We start from the raw sequence: 20,328 nt of genomic DNA on the forward strand, positions 1-20,328 counted from the left end.
TTTTATTCATGGGGCTACACAACAAGGGGTAGCCCATTCCCTTTCCCTTAACCCACCCCACCCCCCAACCCCTAGTGGTAGCAGGATTTGATCCCAGGTGTCTACTTCGACGAATCAGAGAACCTACCAACTGAGCCACCATCAATTGGCCCTTCTACAAGTGCCATCTATACTCTTGTTACCTTCACCAAAAACATAATAATAACAAAAGCAAAAAATTATTCGAAATAGGCTTTATAAAGTGAGTTATTATATCAAAATAAACTTTATTTAATCTCTTAAATTAATTAAATAATAGATTTATACATCAAATAAATTAATAATCTAAATTTATAACATAAAACATCAGTGTCAAACAAAATTTATTAGAATATATTAATAAAAAAACTATTAGAATATTGGCATCCAATGATCAAAATTTTGATAAAATACACCGCCTATCGAGTGTATTATATTGTATGTTTTAGGTCCCGAAACACTTGTTTATAGGTTTTTTTGGGACCCCTCTTTTTTTAGTAAAAAATATATAAAAAAACTATCTAAAGACCAATTTTTAAAAATAAAATATAAAAGCACATTGTTTTTAGTATCGATACACCTTTGCCAATACACAAAATTCTTTGAACCTTGTCAGTGCCATACTTAATATGGAGAGTCATTCTCGATTTGAGCCACCATTAGCTGGTAAATTTAAATAAAAAAATATTTTATCCATGAGATTTATATCAAATTCAGATTATAATTGGATATTAAATAACATTTTTTTTTGCATAAAGACATTTAATAGTATCAATAAATTAAATTTAAAATTTATCTGAATGCTATATATTAATGAAATAAACTAAAAATGACTAATATTGTATTTCATGAACAAAATAAAATGATAATCACTTAAGACTTATGAACATATAACTCTTTAGCAAAAGTGTAAAATTCAAGCCAATTTTACTAATAGATACAATACAAAATTTTAAGTATATGGGGTTTATATTTTAAAATCAAACTGATTAGATATTAGATTGTTTAAGTATTTTTTACCATTCAAAAAATGATTTACTGTTGCAAAAGTAAAAAGACACATGTTTTGAACTGTGATTTTTGTAATGATTTACTAACGGAAAAGTGACAAGGTTTTCTTGTGTTTCCTTATCAATGGAGAACTCTACAACATGGATGAGAAAAAAAGACATGTTCTTGAATTGTGTTTTTGTTTTGAAAAACAAAAAGAATATGGTTTTATTTCAAATTGAAATAATAGGTGATGGTTTTTAAAACCAAAAAAAGTGTATAGAAACCATTTATATATATATATATATATATATATTATAATTTATGGGACATGACATATATTGAATAACCAAATGAAAACATGTTCTTTAAACTAGAAATCCAATAACATGTTTTTGGTTAATTTCTTTTTGAAAGCAAACCCATTATCGACATGATAAATAATGAAACATTTAGGCCAGAATTTTTTATTTGAGTTATTAGGGGATTAGATTAGGCTTAATGAGAGCCGAGAGCCCTTTCATGAACCTTAGACAGAAAAATAATAATTTAAAAGGTGTTGGGTGTGGGTCCAGCCCATATGAGGGGCCCACCCCACCTTTTCATGCTCCCAAAAGGAGCCATATGTGGAAACCAAGAAGCTCCCACCTTTTTGTTTTAGTGTGCTGCTTCCTTTTCGTAACTACCAAAGTGAGAAAAGAGAGAAGAAAATGGAGGAAAGAAGGAGGGTTTTTTGGGTTTTCAGTTTGTGAAGAAGAGAAGAAGAGAAGAGAGTTGGTTTTTCTGCTCCATTCAAGGTTAAGTTTGAAGGTGTTTCAAGCTTGTTCTTGATGAGATTAAGTGCTAGAATTAAGAATCCCAGTCTAGTATAAATTTATTGATTCTTCATTCTTCCACTTCTTAGTTCAGATTTACAGCAACTTGGTGAGATTTAAACCTCTGTTTTTGTTGTATCCACCTTATATTTAGTGGTGTTAATGTTATATTTGTTAGCCAATGATGATTTCCTTGATGTTTGTAAACCTCTAATTGCAATTAGAGATGACTGTTGTACCCATTAATTTCTAAATTAGTGGAAAACTTTTACGGACTATAGGTCATGTGGTTTTTCCCCAATTTTGAGGTTTTCCACATAAAAATTCTAGTGTTCTATTGTGTTATGACTGCTATTTGTATTTTTCTGTTATTTGGCTCAACTGTGTGTTGTTGACAAAGCCATTTTAAAATAGAAACTTAGGGGAAAGTTTTTGCTGTCATGGGATTGTTCTTTAAATTCATTTCTGCTACTATAGTGTATGTTCCCCAACAAAAGGTTATTTACAAAACATGAATATCATCTTTACTACAAAGGTTATTTACAAAATAAAAATATCATCTTTTACTAGCTTTGGAACAATGGGAATAAAGATAAATTAAATTATAATATAAATGCCATAGTAGGTTTCCATTAGATAGTTGGTAGGTTAAGGGACTACCAAACTATTGAAAGTTGAAACTAGGTTATATCCAATCAAGCACCTCTTCAAAGGGCTTTCTTCTCCTCCTTTCTTGGGTTTCCCCTCTTTGCCCTTCTACATCCATTTATGTTTTGCTACAGTTTCATCTTTTAATGGAGGACCTAAGCTTCATGAAAGCTCCCATTATATTAGTTTTGGAAACCAAATAAAACACATATATAATCAATAACATGTTTTCTGTATTTTTTTATTTTAAAAATTAATTTATTTTCAAACTAGATAGCTTTAATTTGTTTCTGAAATTCACAACAAGATAAGATAGACAATTTACATTGAAGAACGCCCTCTAAAGCATTGGATTTGAATTTTTAATTTTTATTCTAAAAGACTACAGTATAAGCACTCGTATGATACATTATTTATTTATTTATATGTTTTATAGTTTGATGCCAGGCTGTTGATAGTGTGTTAATATCAATTTTTTGGTGGTATGATATTTAGATTATTGGCTGTCAGGTTTAGCTTCTCTTCTATTATTTTCTGTGCCAGAAGCCAGGAGGATGTCTTACCATTATAGCTCTCTTTTTTCGGCAAAAGATTTCTAACTTTAAAACTTCAATGATAAAATATAGAAATCTAGAAATTCTTGTGGCGCAAATAGAGCTAACTGCTGAGATATATGTGTGTCTGAGAGCATTTAAAACTAGAATGCAGTAACAAGGAAAAATTAAAGGTTTTTCTTTTACCTGATGAGTGGGTTTTTGCTTTAAACAAGTGCAACATTCCTGTACACTGCTGGGGTTGGTTATTAATTGATCATCATAGGATCTGTTCTAGGACTGATCACCAAAGCACCGAAAGTGATGAAACAATATAATTGAGAGCAATTAAAGAGGTGTCATATAGGAAATAATAAGTTTGTGCAACTCTACTTTCTGCATCTGCAATAAGGTGGGACCTTGAAAAGACATACCATAATACATTGTGTTTCAATTCATAGTGTAGTATGTGTTTTCATCATTTTCATGGGTGCTGCCATGTCCATGGGGCGAAGCATGAACTTATATATTGTTCTCTAAATATTCCATGCACCAACATAAATATATCCCAGAAAGTTGATGCATTTTTCTATGAGTATAATATTATTTTCAAATAGATAGATATAAAAATGGTTGGCGAGAAGGAATCTGTAAAGCTTTAGGATGAAGACATGAATGACCATGTAACCAAATCACCTCAACTGAAGTAATCCAGGCAAAGGAGGTTAAAAGATACATGTAATGATTTTGGTGAATGATGGAAAACAAATGTTGGTTGCTATGTAAAAGTCGGGATCACCATTTAAATGGATCCGGTTTGGCTCAACTTGAACATGACTTGAAGCACCGTCAACCTGACTACCTGACCCATATATTATATCTATATTCTATATATTATATCTATATCTATATATATATATATAGATATAGTATATCTATATTCTATAATCAACCGAGAGCCTATGTTTGCATGTACATTTCAATGTTGCAATGTTAATGGGTCAGGTTTAGCATGGGTTTACCTCAACCTGAATCCAATTGATCAAAATACAGTTGAAGCCAAGGTTTTAAAAACCAACCTAGAAATGAAACTGCTGTGGCCACCAGTGGTCAAACAGTTCAAGTGGTTTGGATTATTAGGGCAATTTTAAGCTTTTATCAGTATGAGAAAAGAGAGACTATCTAGTTATCGACTGAAAAAGAAATAAAGAAAGAAGAAAAGAAGGAAATAAAGAAATGAGAGAAAGGAAAAAAAGGAAATTAGGGAAAGGAAAGAAGGAGGGAAAGAGAAGAGGAGGATCTGATGTTCACCGGGCGACGATGACGATGGCAACGGCGACGGCAACGGTAACAGCAACGACGCTGACAACAGACATAGCGGCAATAGTTATAGATCTTAGATCTGAGATCTAAGAACTGAGATATCAGATCTGATATCTGATTTCTCTCCAACCTTTGCAAATCTTGTTTCTTATTCCTTTTCTCTCTCTCTCTCTCTCTCTCTAGGATCTAGTGATTTCAGATCTGAGATTGGTCTTGTCTCAGTTCCTCCCCTCTCTAATATACTCTGCATCCTTTATTACACTGAGAACTGCTGTTCAGATCGACGATTTGACTACCCAGGTCAGCAGTTTTCTGACCAAGTCAACAATTTTTGGCCCAAGAACGGGTTAAGGGTGAAACAGAACTGGTTGCCTAGACGGTTTCTAGGCTGAACGGTTTGATTGTTTGGGCCAATGATGGTTCAATAACTCTGGTTGAAGCTATATACGATGGGGTCCAACCAGTGTGGGGTTACAACTCAACCAAAGTCACTAACACCCCTAATAGGAAGGATGATTTTAATTGATGTTGAAAAATAAGATTGCTTTATAGTCCTACTCAAAATGTAGTCAGGCGTAATCTTCTAATTCATCATCATCATCCAAACTTTATCACAATTATATGGGATCGACTACATAAATCTTGTTTCACCAATCTGTTATATTTAAAATCATATGATCCACCATTAAATTATTAGTGCTTAAATCATTCTTAATACTTTTACCTATCTATATATCGAATGTATCATATCATATTTTTTAGATTCCAAAACACCTATACATCGATGTTTTAGAAACCCTTTCTTTTTTAATAAAAAAATATATAAAAACTAATTTTGAAAAAAAAAACTAAAAGCATATAAAAGAGCATGGTTTTTAGTACCAATACACATCCATAATTTGAATCTTGCTTCTACCCATGTTATCTTCGATCTATCCATACTTCCATAGTTCTTCCAATTACAAACTAAATTACCATTTAAGATTCAAACATAGCCTTACAACTTCAACTGTATTAAAACAAATGTAAAAAAGTAGATCCGATTACCTCCTAATTTGATAAACTGGTTGCCTACAGTTAATCTTCAATTCAAACATAGAAAGTGAATTGACTACCTCCTAATTTTGACAATTAGGGTGTTCATGTGCTGCGTTGGAGCCACATCAGTGATTGGTTTTCAATTGTCTAATAAATCTACTGTTTAGTATGCAATTGTTCTAAAAAATTGGTGGAAAAGTGCATTTCATTGTATAACCACAATGCCCCCACATCACATTTCTACCTTGTATTGGGAACATCTCCGAATGATAAGTACGGGAGATGATGAGACATTATTGGGAAATGTTCCCAATACAAGATGAGGATGTACTGTGGGACATTGTAGGGCACAAATGTGAACTCAATTCTAATTTCCATTGTAGATTTGCAACATTTCAAAATGTTAATCTTCACCTTATACACTAATGCCCACCTGTGAATTGGCACTACTCCAACTGTAAGTTGGACCTATGAATTCTAAAGCTGTATTGAACTGTCATTTTCCCAAAAATTGGGCCAACATAAAATATTTCCTACATTGGGCAACTGTTGCAAGACATGATAACTGTTGTGGATTTGACGTTATGCCTTAGAAAACTGCAATGGAATCTAATACCTCCGAACTCTTTAGCTGCTCAACCAATGGTAAGATTCCATGCCAGTATTTAATATATGGGGCCCGCATTTTTTACGTTGAGCCCATAAATTTATTACTGATGTAGAAACTCTTCATTGGTTCCACGACCTGCTGAACAGCAGCTAAAGCATTCAGCTATCCAAATTCCTCCAACATTGCCAGTTTCTAAGAAAACACTAGATCATTGCATTGCCATTTTCTAAGAAAACATAATGAAAAAAACAAAAATAGAACCAAACAACCACCTAAAAATGTTTTAAAAAAAGTGATTTGACAACTTTCTAACATCGACCAATAGAGCATCCCTCAGATGGAAAGAATCATTGCATTGCCATTTTCTAAGAAAACATAATGAAAAAAACAAAAATAGAACCAAACAACCACCTAAAAATGTTTTAAAAAAAGTGATTTGACAACTTTCTAACATCGACCAATAGAGCATCCCTCAGATGGAAAGACAAAAGAGAACCTCTTGTGGGTAGTGTATCTAATCGTCAAAGCAACAAAAGCACTTTTTTCTTTCAACAAATTGTGCATTTTATGCCTAAATAAAGATTCCAAAAGTATTTCAAAATCTGCAATTATACAAGTTGGAATATATATTTGAGTGACAAAAAACTTTTCCTATCTCCAGCATTAATAGAGACTTTGGAACTTCCACTTTCCCTCAAGAAAGAGTATGATCTAGGTTTTTTTGTATTATAGTGGTTTGGCCTTAATCCAATATAATAAGCATGAATTGACTAGTCCCCTCTTGGTAAAATTTTGGGTTGGCATCCATGAGAACACGGGCTGGAGTATGAGGGTGGCAAAAAATGCCAAAAATTAAATCATACCCAATCTATCACTCACTCCCTAAATCCTAAATAGCTGGGACCATCTGACGATGGCCTTATATTATCTGTCAACGTACAAGGTAATATTTCTATTAAATTTGAAATTATAATAGATGCAACTTGTATCATTTGTATCTTTAAGTCATTTGCTCATTTGTTTTGTAAAATCCTGAATTTAGTTGTGTTATGTTTAATTTGAAATTACTGTCTATTTTTGTTTTAGGAAGATAGCATTCCAAAGTAAATACCATATGTAACCTGGAGTGGGCCATTTAATTAGATCAAGCCAATTATCATTTTCCTTTTTATATATTAACTCTCTTGCAAAAATTTTAATGGTACTTGACCAATTTCAATTTAAGAGGAAGCAACACATGCGAAGGGATAGGCAATGGGCTATATCGCTCTTTTCTTAAATTTTATCGTCTTTTCTCTAGTTTAACAACCAAACAATAATGTTCCAAGGACAGTAACACCCATAAGAAGAGCCTTTAGTTTAACACTTTAACCAAAACCCAACCCAGAGCTCAAAACCTAAATCAAGGCTGAACTCTGTCATCCCTAACCTAAATCATTTATGCTCATTTTAAATGCAACTCTCAGCTAAAAGTATAAACTATAAAGGGAATCCCAATGCACAAGGTTTCTATCAATACAATACAGGGTCTGGGGAGAGACAGACGTAAACAATTTTATAACTCCCAATACCCAACTAGAATATAATTTAAGAATGTATGTTCAGGGACTTGGAATGTGTATGAAGACATCTAGAGAAATGGGCCACATACTTCCTATGTATCATTTGGATGATTTGAAAGAGCAGACAATGCACTAGCCCAATATGGAAATACCACTGGAAGTTTCATAAGAAATCAAGTGGGACAATGGATGATTGATTCTTCTTTTATCTTATTGAAAGGGCTACTAATGGCCAGGCTGATGAATTATGGGGAATTCATGGATGTGTCAAGCTGGTATGGCCGGCATAAAAGACATTCATAACCTGGTTGTTGGAATCCGATTCCTGAGCTGCTATTTCGACTGGGCCTTGCTTTTCAGTGAAACCCAAGAAAAGGATCAGTTGGGATTGAGTAGTAGGCCCAATTGAATAGTGGGTCCCAATTGTATCAGTCCAGTTGTGAAGGACATGTGACAAACCCGCAGGGCCCCCAGCCCCCAGCCCCAAACTGCCAAACTGTCTGTCCCCAAAACCAAGCTTTTAAATTACACAAACACTTGGTGCATTATTTTCTTTCAACGTGGATTGCCTATACCGATGGAGATTGCTTTGAAGCCATCCACATATAAGGTGCCAAAAAAACATTGTTTCATGGAGCCTCTAAAAAAAATTGTCCAGATCTTCCATGGCAGGATCTTGTCTCTTTGATCCCACGAGCTAAACCAGTATATATATATATATATAGAATTTAATAAATGATATAACGCATCTCTTGCATTGGTACTCTCGCGCACCTCATTTTGGCTTTCTTTCCTTCTTCCTTGTTCCTCATGGTCATGGCTGCCTTACTTCATATTCTTTTCCTGCTTTTTTATTCTTTATTTTATATTTATCGATTAATTTACATTTTTACAGTCCCCGTGCACCGCAAGGCAATCATAACAGCCCCAGACATCCCACTTTATCTCACATGCAAGTAGGGTTGTCATTCGCTTGGACAAACCGGCGGACAGAATTGAACTGAACCAACCCAATAATATGGGTTTGGGTCTGCATTGTATTATCCCAATTGTGATTGGATTGGATGATGACCCGGTAGTTGAGATGGTTACTTACTTACTTTTACTATAGATGTGGCCGAATGGGTTGGATTCTACATAAGTGTAGGTTCTTTATGATAAGTCCAATGGATCTCATGTACACCGTGCTCTGGTCTAACCTTTTAATCTCCTAGATTTGTTCACGAGTCAGGTTCAGCCGTTCAAGCTTGATTTTTGACTTTTTGTCAAAATTCTAATGGACTGGGCCCGAAGCCCGAACCCAAAACTGCGAATATGTCTAATAATGTAAAATATGTGTATATATATGGAGTCATTAGAAGGAGACCTCAATCTGATGCCTACTTTTTTCATGATCTAGTTATAATATTCTCAAATTATCATCTTTTGATGTCTAAGTGTGTTAATTTAACAAATAAATAGGTTTATTATTAAGTTATAGATTAAAAGTACAGCTATCAAATATAATCGGGTCAGACCTAATGATCCCAATTACAGACCCTATATGGTTTGACTCGAAACTGGTTTTGCACATTTACTTATTGGGGTCGGGACCGGATCTCCTGACGTGGACAAGGCCTGACTCATTGAATAGGACCAAGGTTAATTAATGTGCATATCGTAAATATAATTTTGAATTTTCATATTTTCTTAATTTTGTACGTGGACAAGGCTTGACTAATAGATGCATACAACAGCCAACCGGGTCTGAGCTACATGGTCCGAACAACGATCCGACCCGTTAGGATGGATGTCTTAATTGGAGGAAATGCATTGGATGAGAGAGAGGTTTGCCGCTTGCCGCATGTGAACGGTGCACGTGTGGGTGTAAGTGTACGCGTTTGAGAGAGCAGGTCGAAGTCGAACCAATTCACCATGAACGAAAAAAAAAAAAAGATTTGAGAGGAGATGATACAGTCATACAGAAATACACAATTGCAACATAAACATTACAAAGTTACATTCTTACAGAAAGCAATCATATAGCCCAGCTTGTTAAGATTTAAGGCGAAACAATCGAAAGATGAGTATCTCAAATTCTAAGCAGGAAGATGCTGAGTTCCGGCCCGCCATTACCGTCCGGGTTCATCATATAAAAAGCTTCCGAGTCACGACTACCGACGACTCGTTCAAACCTTGCTCGCATATACATAAGCTCCCCTTCTGCCGTGTTATTATTTTGATCCTTCTCAGCCGGAATTACACCGGCACCGACTGAAACAGTCTGCACGGTATTCAGCACTTGCCAATCGGGTTCCCCGCACGTGCGGGACATACTATAGCCACACTTCCGGCCATTACAGTACATAGTCCACATGGGCTCCTGGAACAGCTTCACCGGCCGGCCACTGGCAGCCGATCCCTTCTCGCATTCAAGCGCGATTCGGACCAAGCCGGACGACATCTCCTTCACCAGAGAAGACGTCGAGGTGGCCAACTCCAGCAATAGAACAGGTTCAGACCGTGGGTCATCTTGCACTGCAAAGCTGACATGGCCCTTCTTGTGCCCGAAGAGAGTTCCAGTGACTTTACGCCCTAACGATGGTGATGGTGAAAGACGGGAAGGGATGCTGAGCCACCGGCATGAAGGAAGTAAGGTGGGGAGAGAGATCACGCCGAGAAGTGATCTGATGATGGCTGCCATGCTTCGAGTTTTGTTTTGTCGTTGAAGGCTGAAAGCCGAGTTATTCCTTCTGACGAGCGGCTTTTCGGGAACGTCGTCGGTGTCTGCTGGAGGTGATGATGTTGATCTTGTGTAGTTGGATGGAAGAATCCTTCGGGTGCTTCTGCAGCTACTGCTGCTTCTCCGAAGGCCGATCTCCTCAGCTGGTTGCATTGTAGCTTGACGAGATGATTACTGTAAGAGAGACAAGCGGGCTCTATAAACTGTTAAGGAGAAATCTAGTTGAGAAAGAAAGCGAGAACTGGTGGTAGTGGTAGTCTATTCCTGCTGAATGCAGACATGCGCACGCGCACGGACACCCCCACACACTCCTAACACCCACACAGAAAGAGAAAGAGCCTCTGTTGGGAATGGTGGTCTGATGTAAACACACAGACAAAGAGGAGATAGAGGATTTTGGTGGTAATGGTGCTCTATTCGCAGAGAGAGAGAGAGAGAGAGAGAGAGAGAGAGAGAGAGAGAGAGAGAGAGAGAGAAGTGAACTGTGGACTTTGGAGGAGGAAGAGTAGTGTGGAGCTAGAAATGGGTAAAGCGGCCGACAAGGTGATGATGGTGGTGAGAGACTGCCAATATAAAGGGAGACTATGGAGATATATGGTAATGAAGAACCACCCTAGAGAGACAACATTCGGTCGTGCAAACTGCAAAGTGACATCAAGGTTAGTGGGGCCACTATCTAAAGGCATCTTTAACCTGAACCGTCCAATCCGTGAGATATATCTCATGAGATCTGCGGCTCACATGTAAAACCTAGACCTAAAACTTGGGAAGAATGAAAACGGGTTCATGGGTTGGAGCCATATAGATTCTTGAGGCTTGACAACGATCCAACAAATTTGTATTGCACAACGCAACAAACCCAGCAATCCTGACCGTTGGATTGAGTTTGTTGAGGCAGTAGGTGGTTGGGAACATGATAATGATGGGCAATGGGGAAATAGGGGTGTGCTTGAGGAGGTTCCACTTTTGTCTCCTATACGTTATTGTGGAAAACTAAAGCTTCATTAAACTAATGATACCTTGGTATGATTAATCATGTACTAATTTATTACTAATTACATAATTTGTTTTTATATAGAAGATTAGGATTTAGGAATAATTTCTTAATGCTTAATGGGTGCTACATATAACATGGATAGGTGTATCAACATCATCATCATCATCATCATCATTCACAATCAAGCTTTCTCTTATTTGTGGAGCCTCATATGATTAAATTGATCAAGATGATGGCTTTATTTCATTTGAAAAATAAAATAACTTGGCATTTGTGTTGTCTTTCATTCAAAATTCAAAAAATAGCTCCCCTCTCTATCTCTTTTAGGGTATTCTTCAATGTGTTGTATTTATTGTTGTGAGATCCAAAAATAAACAAAAGCCGTATCTGGTTTGAAAATAAATTGGCTCTTCAAAGAGAAACATATTTAACATGTTTAAAAAACGTTTAATTTCTTGAAATTTTTGTTTAAAGAGCATGTTTTCATCTGATTATTAAGATCATTTTCCATAAATCATATAATTTCTCTACTATAAAATTGTTTTCTGTCTTTAAAACTATCAGTTTCATGGTTTCAAAAACATGAATTGCTTTCTCAAACAAAACTAGCTTGTTTCATATTTTCAAAATAAAAACACAGCTTAATAACATGCTTTTTATTGATGTGGTAATTTCAAAAATAAATGGAAAGATTATTCATTTTGTAGAACACTCCCTTAGATAATGATTTATGGTGAGAAGAGCTTATATCATCAGCCCAAGTTTTCTTAATCTTGAATGAAGGCGTATGAGTATAATAATTTGGTAAAATCTATACTGCCAGAGAGACATGATACTACGTGATTGTTGTATGACGCCCCTTCATTGGTTACAAGATTTTCCAGTATCATAGTCAAACCCCAATAGTATAGGCTGTGTTTTGGTGCCATCGCCAATTGAAATTCATATGATACATTTTAGAGAGGCAATGGTTTTATGCATTTTGACATGAAACTCGTTTGCTCAGTATTTGTAAATTATCATTTGTTGACGTTGAAATTGGCTATAAGGGTGAAGATGAAAAGTTGTTGGAGTAGAGTGTCACATCGGCTTGGAATCTTGGTTCTAAGGGAGACCTACAATTAGAAAATACATTAAAGGCCCCAAGGTGATATCTCAAGAGCGTAGACTCCAATGGTTAAGTTAGTAATGCCAAAAGAAGAGAAGGTGAGCCAAAGAACTTAGTAAAATGAGGTGAAATCTCGTGAGAGAGTTAAAAAGCTCAGTGAAGTGAACTGGAAAGCTAGAGAGTTGGAGAGATTGGTGGAGTGAGATGGAGAGCTCAATGATGTGTGTATGGAGGTGTCTAACATGTCTTGTGCATAGTAGCATAATACTGTTGTGTTGTGTGTCCAAATGAATGAGGGGATCACCTATTTGTAGGAGACGGGCTTCATCCAAGAACCGATACATCGTTCACACATGGTCAGAGCTTGGTCCATTTGTCATGCCCTTGATACGTTGTATAAATGTTGTATACAAGTTTTATGAACATGGTAATTAGTGGGCTTGCATAGAATGCATTAACATTGATGTTCTGATAAGTTCACCACGTGTTACTTGTGTACCTGTTATGAGCTGGTACCAGGTCATCTCGTCTAATTCAAGTATGCTCAGCATGATCAATTAACTACTTTGCCCCGCCCCAGCATGCTGCCACTTAGCAGTTTCTGGCTAATGGTTTGTTTTAGCCGTATCATCATTCATGGGGAGATTTTCCCAATGCACGGCTGAGGTTGGTCTGAGGCATCTTCTATGAGGAGAAAATTCGAATTCATGAGTTCTCCCAAATACAACGAAATGCCTTGCCAGTTACCATACAAGGTTATGAGATCTCATCCAGTATTTATACATTGGAAGATAAATCGTACAAAGGTTATGCTTTGTTTGATAGAAAATAACAGAGAAACAAGAAAGTTGAAGTAAAGTTTTTCAGGAATTTCTCTTTATCTCTTATTTTCTATTAAACCAAACACAGGTTAGTTGAAGTACCCCCATTTTAGTTAATCCATATAACTAGTATGATGTCAGTAATGGCTATCTGATTACCCAGTCCTCATAGTAGGGCCCTAGGTGATCCAAGATTAATTCCAAAAAACATTGGCCCAGGTCGGGTCCATGGTTTAGAACTCTTGAAAATTGGTTCCAAATTTGGACCTAGGCCTGCTTTAGAAATATTTGAACCCGAGCTGTTGGACTATACACACCTTAACAGGTCCAAGAAACATCTTAGGTAGTTGGACCATCCAACATGAGACCAGATTTGGTCTTCACAAAATTGTCTTCACACAGTCTTTACAGTCTTTTGCAGTCATGCATCGGAAACATCTTCATATTTATATATTTTTATTCATAGGAAGATACTCCAATTACTGCAGGGGATGTGAGGATGGTGTGATGACAGTCTTGTGAGAACCAAATCCGAATTCATCCAGCAGGCAGTTAAATTGGCTACAATTTTTTGTTTTGGTTTCTGGTTTTGAGAACATGGATCCACATACACTTTGGTTAAACAAGAAAATGAGAGAACCAACCAAAGACCAATTTATAATAGAGTCATATTTTACTTTAATTTTCAGCAGAATTATTAATTATCATGCATTAAGAAAAAAGCGTAGCATATACAGGCAATTTACAAATGAAAAGAAATTAAAGTGAACAAAGGTTCACTAATTTCTTTTAAGTTGGGGAAGGGCTTCTCATTGAGGAAGTCTTTGATGATAAATTAAATGCTCTCGGTAGCTCGTAGCTTGGGTCTTCATGACCTGCTACTCTCACTGTAGCACATTTCAGAAAAGAAAAGAACGATCAAATACCAAAAATATTGATTACAAATAGAATGAAATTAAACTAGAGTGATCAAAGATTCTCTATTCTCCTAAAAATATGGGAAATGGCTTCTCTTCCACGAAGTTCTTTGATAAATTCAAGTGCTCAGCGGGGCTTGTAGCTCAGGACCTCATGATCGACATGCACCTCTGACTGTATGAATTATGAAATGTTATCCCCATCCTTGCTGCAGGTGACTCCAAGAACAAAACATTTGACCTGCAGAACCGTAAATGAACAAGAGCAATAAGATTGTTTCTTCACTCACTTTCTGCTTTCTCTGTGTAAAACTGAAAGGAGAATCTAAACCCAAGACCAAGCGAACATAATCCTACCTTTGTTCCACGCATTTTCATTCTCATAAAGCATTTTCCAGTCGCTGCTGATCACACGAAACTGTCCGAGTTTCTCAGTTGCTCCAACATCCAAAGAAGAACAACCAGGACCAGGACCTGTATTGAACAACTACAATAAGCCAAAACTCACCTTTCTAACGCTACAAAGCAGTATCGGGATTGAATGAACCTCCATTAAACCAGAGGATGAGCGGCAAGGAATCCTTGGGTCCATCCGCTTCGGCGAAATTTAGTTTCTGAGGTTGTCCTCGTAGCTCTGTAATCCTACATTGCTCTTTAAATCCTTCCAGAGATAGAACTTCAACTTTGACGTTAATATCTTTATTTGTGGCCAGGTTGGAGACGCCATTGACAAAACACATCTCTGGCTGTGCCTCGATAATCCGTCTAGGAGCATCTGCTTGCTTAGCAGGAGTATCCCCGTGTAAGCCATGGCTATTCAATGTAAGAAATAACGAAACAAGGTAAGGAAAGAAGGAAAGAATGTAATAATTCTTCATCAATCTTTTTCAAATTTCAAATGAGAAAAGTCATTTCCATCTGTTTGTGTTTGTGTTTGTGTTGTTAGATTTTATAAAAAGCTTTAGAAGAACTAGCCATCCTAACAAAATATCAAATTCTGGGGTTCGTTAAGAATGTAGGGAGCTTATATCATCTAAATTTGAAAGTTGGTTGGTTGGACAAATAGGAGACTGAGATTGTTGGATGGTCTTTCTTGATCTCTCTTGACCTCTCTTTACCTCAACCATCACCACATCCAGGGCCGTTGTAATCAACCCAACTTTAGTTTCAGTCATTGAGGAGTTCACATCCTTTTTAACAGCTTATTCACTAAAAGACAGCAGTTAGTGATTCAGTTCAGCTATTTCAGCAACTGTAAAAGAAGATCCGAAACCTACTTGTCATAATTGAGGACCCAAAATTGGGTAGGAACAACCAATTGATGAAATTGGTTGTACTTATACTAAGTCCATCGATCCAATGAAGAAGATTGATTGATGTTGACATGATCAGTTAAAAGTAACTTTTGTCATACAACTTTATATAAATAACTCGGAGAGAATGACTGTCAGCACACCCTAAGAGTTCTTAGCCTTATTTACCTACCATATAATTGGGGAAGGCAGGTACTGATATTTTAGAGTGAGAGTATTTGTCATTTTAAATTATATAGGGTTGCAGTGGAATTCAGAATTCTACATTATGGTGCAATACATTTTTCAGTAGTATAAATTGCTTTAGCAGCTTTCTATTTTTATTATTTGGCTATTAATTGCTTTAGCGATTTTTAAGTTTTAATTCATGCCACCCGGCGTTGCTTTCCTTATCAAGAGTCAAGGGATAATTCAGATAAAATCCCTTGAGTGCGCTGGATTCTATATCTCCATTTATTGGTCATCTCCCTTGCTTTCGTTGAAAATCTGTCAGGGAGAGATGTATAAATTCTGTCGTTGAATAGAATCAGCATTAGAGCTTAAAAAAGAAAAGAAAAAGAAATTCTTAATGATAAGCTAATAAATTTTCAATTGATATTAATGGTAAGGTACAATCAATTGACCTGACTATAAATGCTTTTGGACATCATTGTTGTATGTAAAAGAAACAAAGACAAAATAAGAATTTCACTAGGAATTGGGAGAGAAAGGGGTAAAAACTAATTAGATATTTTCATTTTGGGTAGGGGTCCCCCTTGGAGGTAATAATAAATTAGTGCAAGCCCTCTGCGAGGCTGGTAGCTTGGGACTTCATGACCTGCTCCTCTCACTGTGGCAAATGTTAAGTTGCCTTTGTACACAACGCTGTATCCTCCCACCTGTGACAAGCATAATCAATACCATTCAGTAGATGAATGAGGATGGGTTTAACCATTACACGTTAATGCACCCAATACATACCACTAATCTGGAACATTCTGTCGTTTCAAGTGGGTCCCAATTCGTTAATACTAGTGGGTCCCGTCACAATATTCCAGTTGTATGGTGTAAGATGGATTTGTAAGGACTAAGGAGTACAAGAAATGATAGCGTATGATACTTGGGTTCTACCCACATCTGAAATTTGGCCCATGCATAGGGTTTCATTGGACAATTATAAACGGCCCGGGATCTTCCATGTAGGCAACATGGAAAATTTTGGCCCAATTAGGCTACTTGTTTAATTCATCCATACATGCATACATATGATAAGTTGGTTAAGAAGAAATTACCTCATTTGACAGGGCCCAAGGATACCAGGAAGTATTCACCGCAAGTTGAAGCTTATTAAGAGAATATCTGGTTGAAGTTACAGGAACTCTAGCATCTACGTCGCCACTGCATTACGACCAATGAATCAAATATTTAATCTCACATATCATATTTCATTTAATAAATTACTAAAAGTCCATCTCTACTGAATCAACAATGAAGTTTTGATCATTTTAAATTCCACCCATTTATGTTTTTTTTTTTTTTAATGAATAACAAATCAAATGACTTAAAATCCATCCAAATTGAGGAAACCCCATTTCATGATTCCTTTCTCCAAATTCCATCGTTCAGACTACAGAATGCAACCAACGTTAAGAAAGAAATTAGGAAGCCAGAAATGAATATACATATACCTATACACCCAGACACGAAGTCCGTTGGCCATGAATTCCTGTAAGAGAGGAAGAATGGTTGACGGGCTGTCTGTCCAGTTATTGAGTACGTCGCTGTGAATCATGGGATTTTGATTAAACTCTTAAATTTACAGAGGGAAAGAAAACATAAACAAGTAATCTGCACAAACAGAGGATTGGATTTCCCTTCTTACCTGCAGGGTTGCCAGTCATACTTGAGTTTGGTGACATTGGCATGGAGGGCATTTTGCACATCTGGACGGTTCAAGTATGCATATACATAATAATCGGTGCATGGATCGAATTCCTCAATCTGTAACAAAATAAAAAATAAAACAAAATCTCTCAAAATATGAATTCAGATTCTAGAACAGAGCCAAGAATAGACATTGCAATAAATCAATACAGGGAGCATTCAAGAAAATAATGTTGAGCAAATAATCTTACCGAGGCCAACTTGGGCTTTTCTGTGAGGTTGGAAGAGTGGCAAAGTGGGGAATAAATGTTATACATGTCGATGGGATCAATATCTTCATAATCTTCATTGACAGCTTCAAAGCACTTGTCAGTTATGTTAGCACCAGGAGAGAAATCACAGTACTTGTCGATTGCAAATTTGTCTTCATCAGAAGTTAAAGCATGGGTCCAGAAATAATCAAGCATTCCCTTGGTGTCAGTTTCATCATTTATCACTGCATTTCCTATCTGCAACACAGACAACAGATTGAGTAGACTTGTAATTGATTTCCCACAGAGAGAGAGAGAGAGAGAGAGAGAGAGAGAGAGAGAGAGAGAGTACCATGATCCCTTTGAGATTGATGATGTTCTTCTGTGAAATCTTGTTATGCTGAAGAATGGTATGAGCAAGTTGGGGCACATAATGGCCAGCATAGCTCTCTCCAGCTATATAGAAATCTCTAGTCTTGTACTCAGGAAATCTCTCTAACCAATTTACCAAGAAGACATAGTTATCTTTAGCTGTATTTCGATCTCCTCTTGTAGCATAATCAGATGTTCTGTTGGAGTAGGAAAAGCCTACACCAGCAGGAGACTCCAAGAACAAAACATTGGCCACTGAGACCACAACAAGAACAAATTAATCAGCCAATAATAGAAGCTTGGTTGAATCAAAAGATAACAAAAAACAAAAAATGAATGCAATAAGCAGCCAAGATCAACCTTTGTTCCATGCAAATGGATTTTCGTAGAGTGTCTTGCCATCACTCTTCACTCGAAATGGTCCAAGCTCCTCCATTTCTCCATACCCAAGTGAAGAACAACCAGGACCTTAGAGAACAGATATCAAACCAAACATGAGTACCCAAATTTCTTTGCTCATCAATTGCCAATAAGATGATGAAAAATTAATGGGTCAATGTTTATATTTAGTTCATGTAATGCCTACAGGGGTATAAGAGCTAATTTTCCCTTATATATAAACAATAATATTTAGCATTAACATGGTAAGGACAACAATCAATTTGCTGGAAGAAATTATTGTTTAAATATAAGGGCAAATTAGCTCTTATACCCCTGTAGGCATTACATGAACTAAATATAAACATTGACCCATTAATTTTTGCTGGAAGAAATTATTGTTTAAATATAAGGGCAAATTAGCTCTTATACCCCTGTAGGCATTACATGAACTAAATATAAACATTGACCCATTAACATGGTAAGGACAACAATTATTGTTTAAATATAAGGGCAAATTAGCTCTTATACCCCTGTAGGCATTACATGAACTAAATATAAACATTGACCCATTAACATGGTAAGGACAACAATCAATTTGCTGGAAGAAATTGATTGATCACCTTCAATATCATTATCGTCACATGACAAAGTTTTGGAATCTTCCTTAGAAGGTCCACTTTCAGACTGGAATCAACTGGATACCCAGACCCCACCTAGAGTTCTACATCTACAGAACAGCTGAGCAAAAGGACAAAACACCAACCAGATTTTGACCAAACTGCCCCTGGCATATTGTCCTTTTCCGACGTGCATTGACTAAAAGGCCCAATGGAATGGAGCAACCAACTTAAGTAAACGACATAAAACCCATTGGAGTGGATGTAACAAGAATTAGTGAATTAGATGCACACCCACAAAAATTTATAATAAAACTAAAAGATAAAACTAATAAACATCATTCAGTTCAACAGAATATCAATACCTCCGTTAAGCCAGAGAAGGAGAGGTTTTGACTTCTTATTGTAGTGAGATTCAGCAAAGTAGTAATAAAGAGCTCGACCAGCCGATTCATCCACAGTGACATAGCCTCCATATTGAGAGAACCGAACAGGGGGTTGCCCGGGCAATCTTTTGATCCTATCCTTCTCCTTCAACCCTTCCTGCGGGAGCACTCGAGCTTCATCCATGATTTCGATCTTCTCATCAAAGCTCCTATCGATTGCGACTTTCCTCTGCAACTTCGCCATACGGAAACGGCCAAGAACTTCTGCTTGCCTTCCATTAGTTTGAGCAATAAAGCAAGAGAGGCAGAAAAGGAAACAAATAACGAGACTGGGCTTCTTCATCTCTCCTCGATCCTTCCTTCTCTCCTCAATCCTCTCGAATGGAAGGATTTCGATACGAGGAGAACAATTTATAGAACCAAGCTCTGTGAAAGGATATACTCAGTTTCTTCTATATTTCAGTGACGTTCTTCAAATTATTGAATGAACGCAATATTTTCGTCCAGATTGGAAAGGGATCGGGTCGCGTGTCAATTCGAAAGATGTACCATAAATGGATCTACTAAATCAGAAGATAAGAGATAAGTCGTAAATAACGTAAAAACAAAAGATTTATCTATGTATATAAAACGCAGTTGTTCACGTCAGTTTACTCTCTCTCTCTCTCTCTCTCTCTCTCGTATTACTTCCCTACCCTATCAAAATTCTAGGGATTTTTAACCGACTTTTTAGAAAAAAAAAAAGAACTCCAATACTCCATACAACTCTACCTTAATTACTTTCCATCTTGAATTTGGTTTCATCTATCTGGATAATGCCCACTTTTTTCATCTATCTGGATAATGCCCACTTTTATTAGGAAGTTTAATAACTTAATTAATTAAGGTAAGCATTTAATTAAATTTAAATTGTCTAACACTCACCTTGAGTTTTCAATATTTCCCTTAAACTCACCACAACTTTTCAAAATGTATAAAATTCACCATGTCAGTAAGTTTTTATTTTCCAAAACTTACCTTCCATTAGCGCACCGTTAATGCTT

General features: G+C 36.5%; 2 protein-coding genes and 1 pseudogene across 2 annotated transcripts; all 3 read right to left on the reverse strand.

The window, feature by feature from the left end:
- Positions 1-9,481: 9,481 nt before the first annotated feature.
- LOC148844926 (protein MIZU-KUSSEI 1 pseudogene) lies at positions 9,482-10,693 on the reverse strand (annotated as a pseudogene).
- Positions 10,694-13,856: 3,163 nt separating this feature from the next.
- LOC148844927 (serine carboxypeptidase-like 36) lies at positions 13,857-15,027 on the reverse strand. Its single transcript, XM_088953178.1, has 3 exons — positions 14,650-15,027; positions 14,460-14,576; positions 13,857-14,343 (listed from the first exon to the last, which is right to left on the reverse strand). Exons 1-3 carry the CDS (start codon positions 14,978-14,980, stop codon positions 14,297-14,299), a joined length of 495 nt encoding a protein of 164 aa, XP_088809304.1. The 5' UTR covers positions 14,981-15,027; the 3' UTR covers positions 13,857-14,296.
- A 953-nt stretch (positions 15,028-15,980) lies between these two features.
- On the reverse strand, positions 15,981-19,818 carry LOC148844928 (serine carboxypeptidase-like 40). The gene is made up of 8 exons (XM_088956057.1): positions 19,265-19,818; positions 18,262-18,369; positions 17,882-18,156; positions 17,530-17,787; positions 17,277-17,395; positions 17,083-17,175; positions 16,687-16,792; positions 15,981-16,293 (listed from the first exon to the last, which is right to left on the reverse strand). Exons 1-8 carry the CDS (start codon positions 19,626-19,628, stop codon positions 16,135-16,137), a joined length of 1,482 nt encoding a protein of 493 aa, XP_088812183.1. The 5' UTR covers positions 19,629-19,818; the 3' UTR covers positions 15,981-16,134.
- Positions 19,819-20,328: the final 510 nt, after the last annotated feature.

Source organism: Nelumbo lutea, chromosome 7 (assembly GCF_056320005.1).
Source record: "Nelumbo lutea isolate HS-2025 chromosome 7, American lotus-T2T, whole genome shotgun sequence".
Classification (NCBI taxonomy): Eukaryota; Viridiplantae; Streptophyta; class Magnoliopsida; order Proteales; family Nelumbonaceae; genus Nelumbo; species Nelumbo lutea.

Excerpts from the sequence above, each read along its gene's own strand:
- LOC148844927 (XM_088953178.1), bottom strand. The coding sequence starts at position 14,980 with ATGAAGAATTATTACATTCTTTCCTTCTTTCCTTACCTTGTTTCGTTA. Across the intron at positions 14,577-14,649 it reads CATCCTCTGGTTTAATGGAG|GTCCTGGTCCTGGTTGTTCT; the intron begins GTTCATTCAATC and ends TGTTCAATACAG. Across the intron at positions 14,344-14,459 it reads TGAAAATGCGTGGAACAAAG|GTCAAATGTTTTGTTCTTGG; the intron begins GTAGGATTATGT and ends ACGGTTCTGCAG.
- LOC148844928 (XM_088956057.1), bottom strand. The coding sequence starts at position 19,628 with ATGAAGAAGCCCAGTCTCGTTATTTGTTTCCTTTTCTGCCTCTCTTGC. Across the intron at positions 17,176-17,276 it reads TATGACTGGCAACCCTGCAG|CGACGTACTCAATAACTGGA; the intron begins GTAAGAAGGGAA and ends CATGATTCACAG. Across the intron at positions 16,793-17,082 it reads CTTCGTGTCTGGGTGTATAG|TGGCGACGTAGATGCTAGAG; the intron begins GTATATGTATAT and ends GTCGTAATGCAG.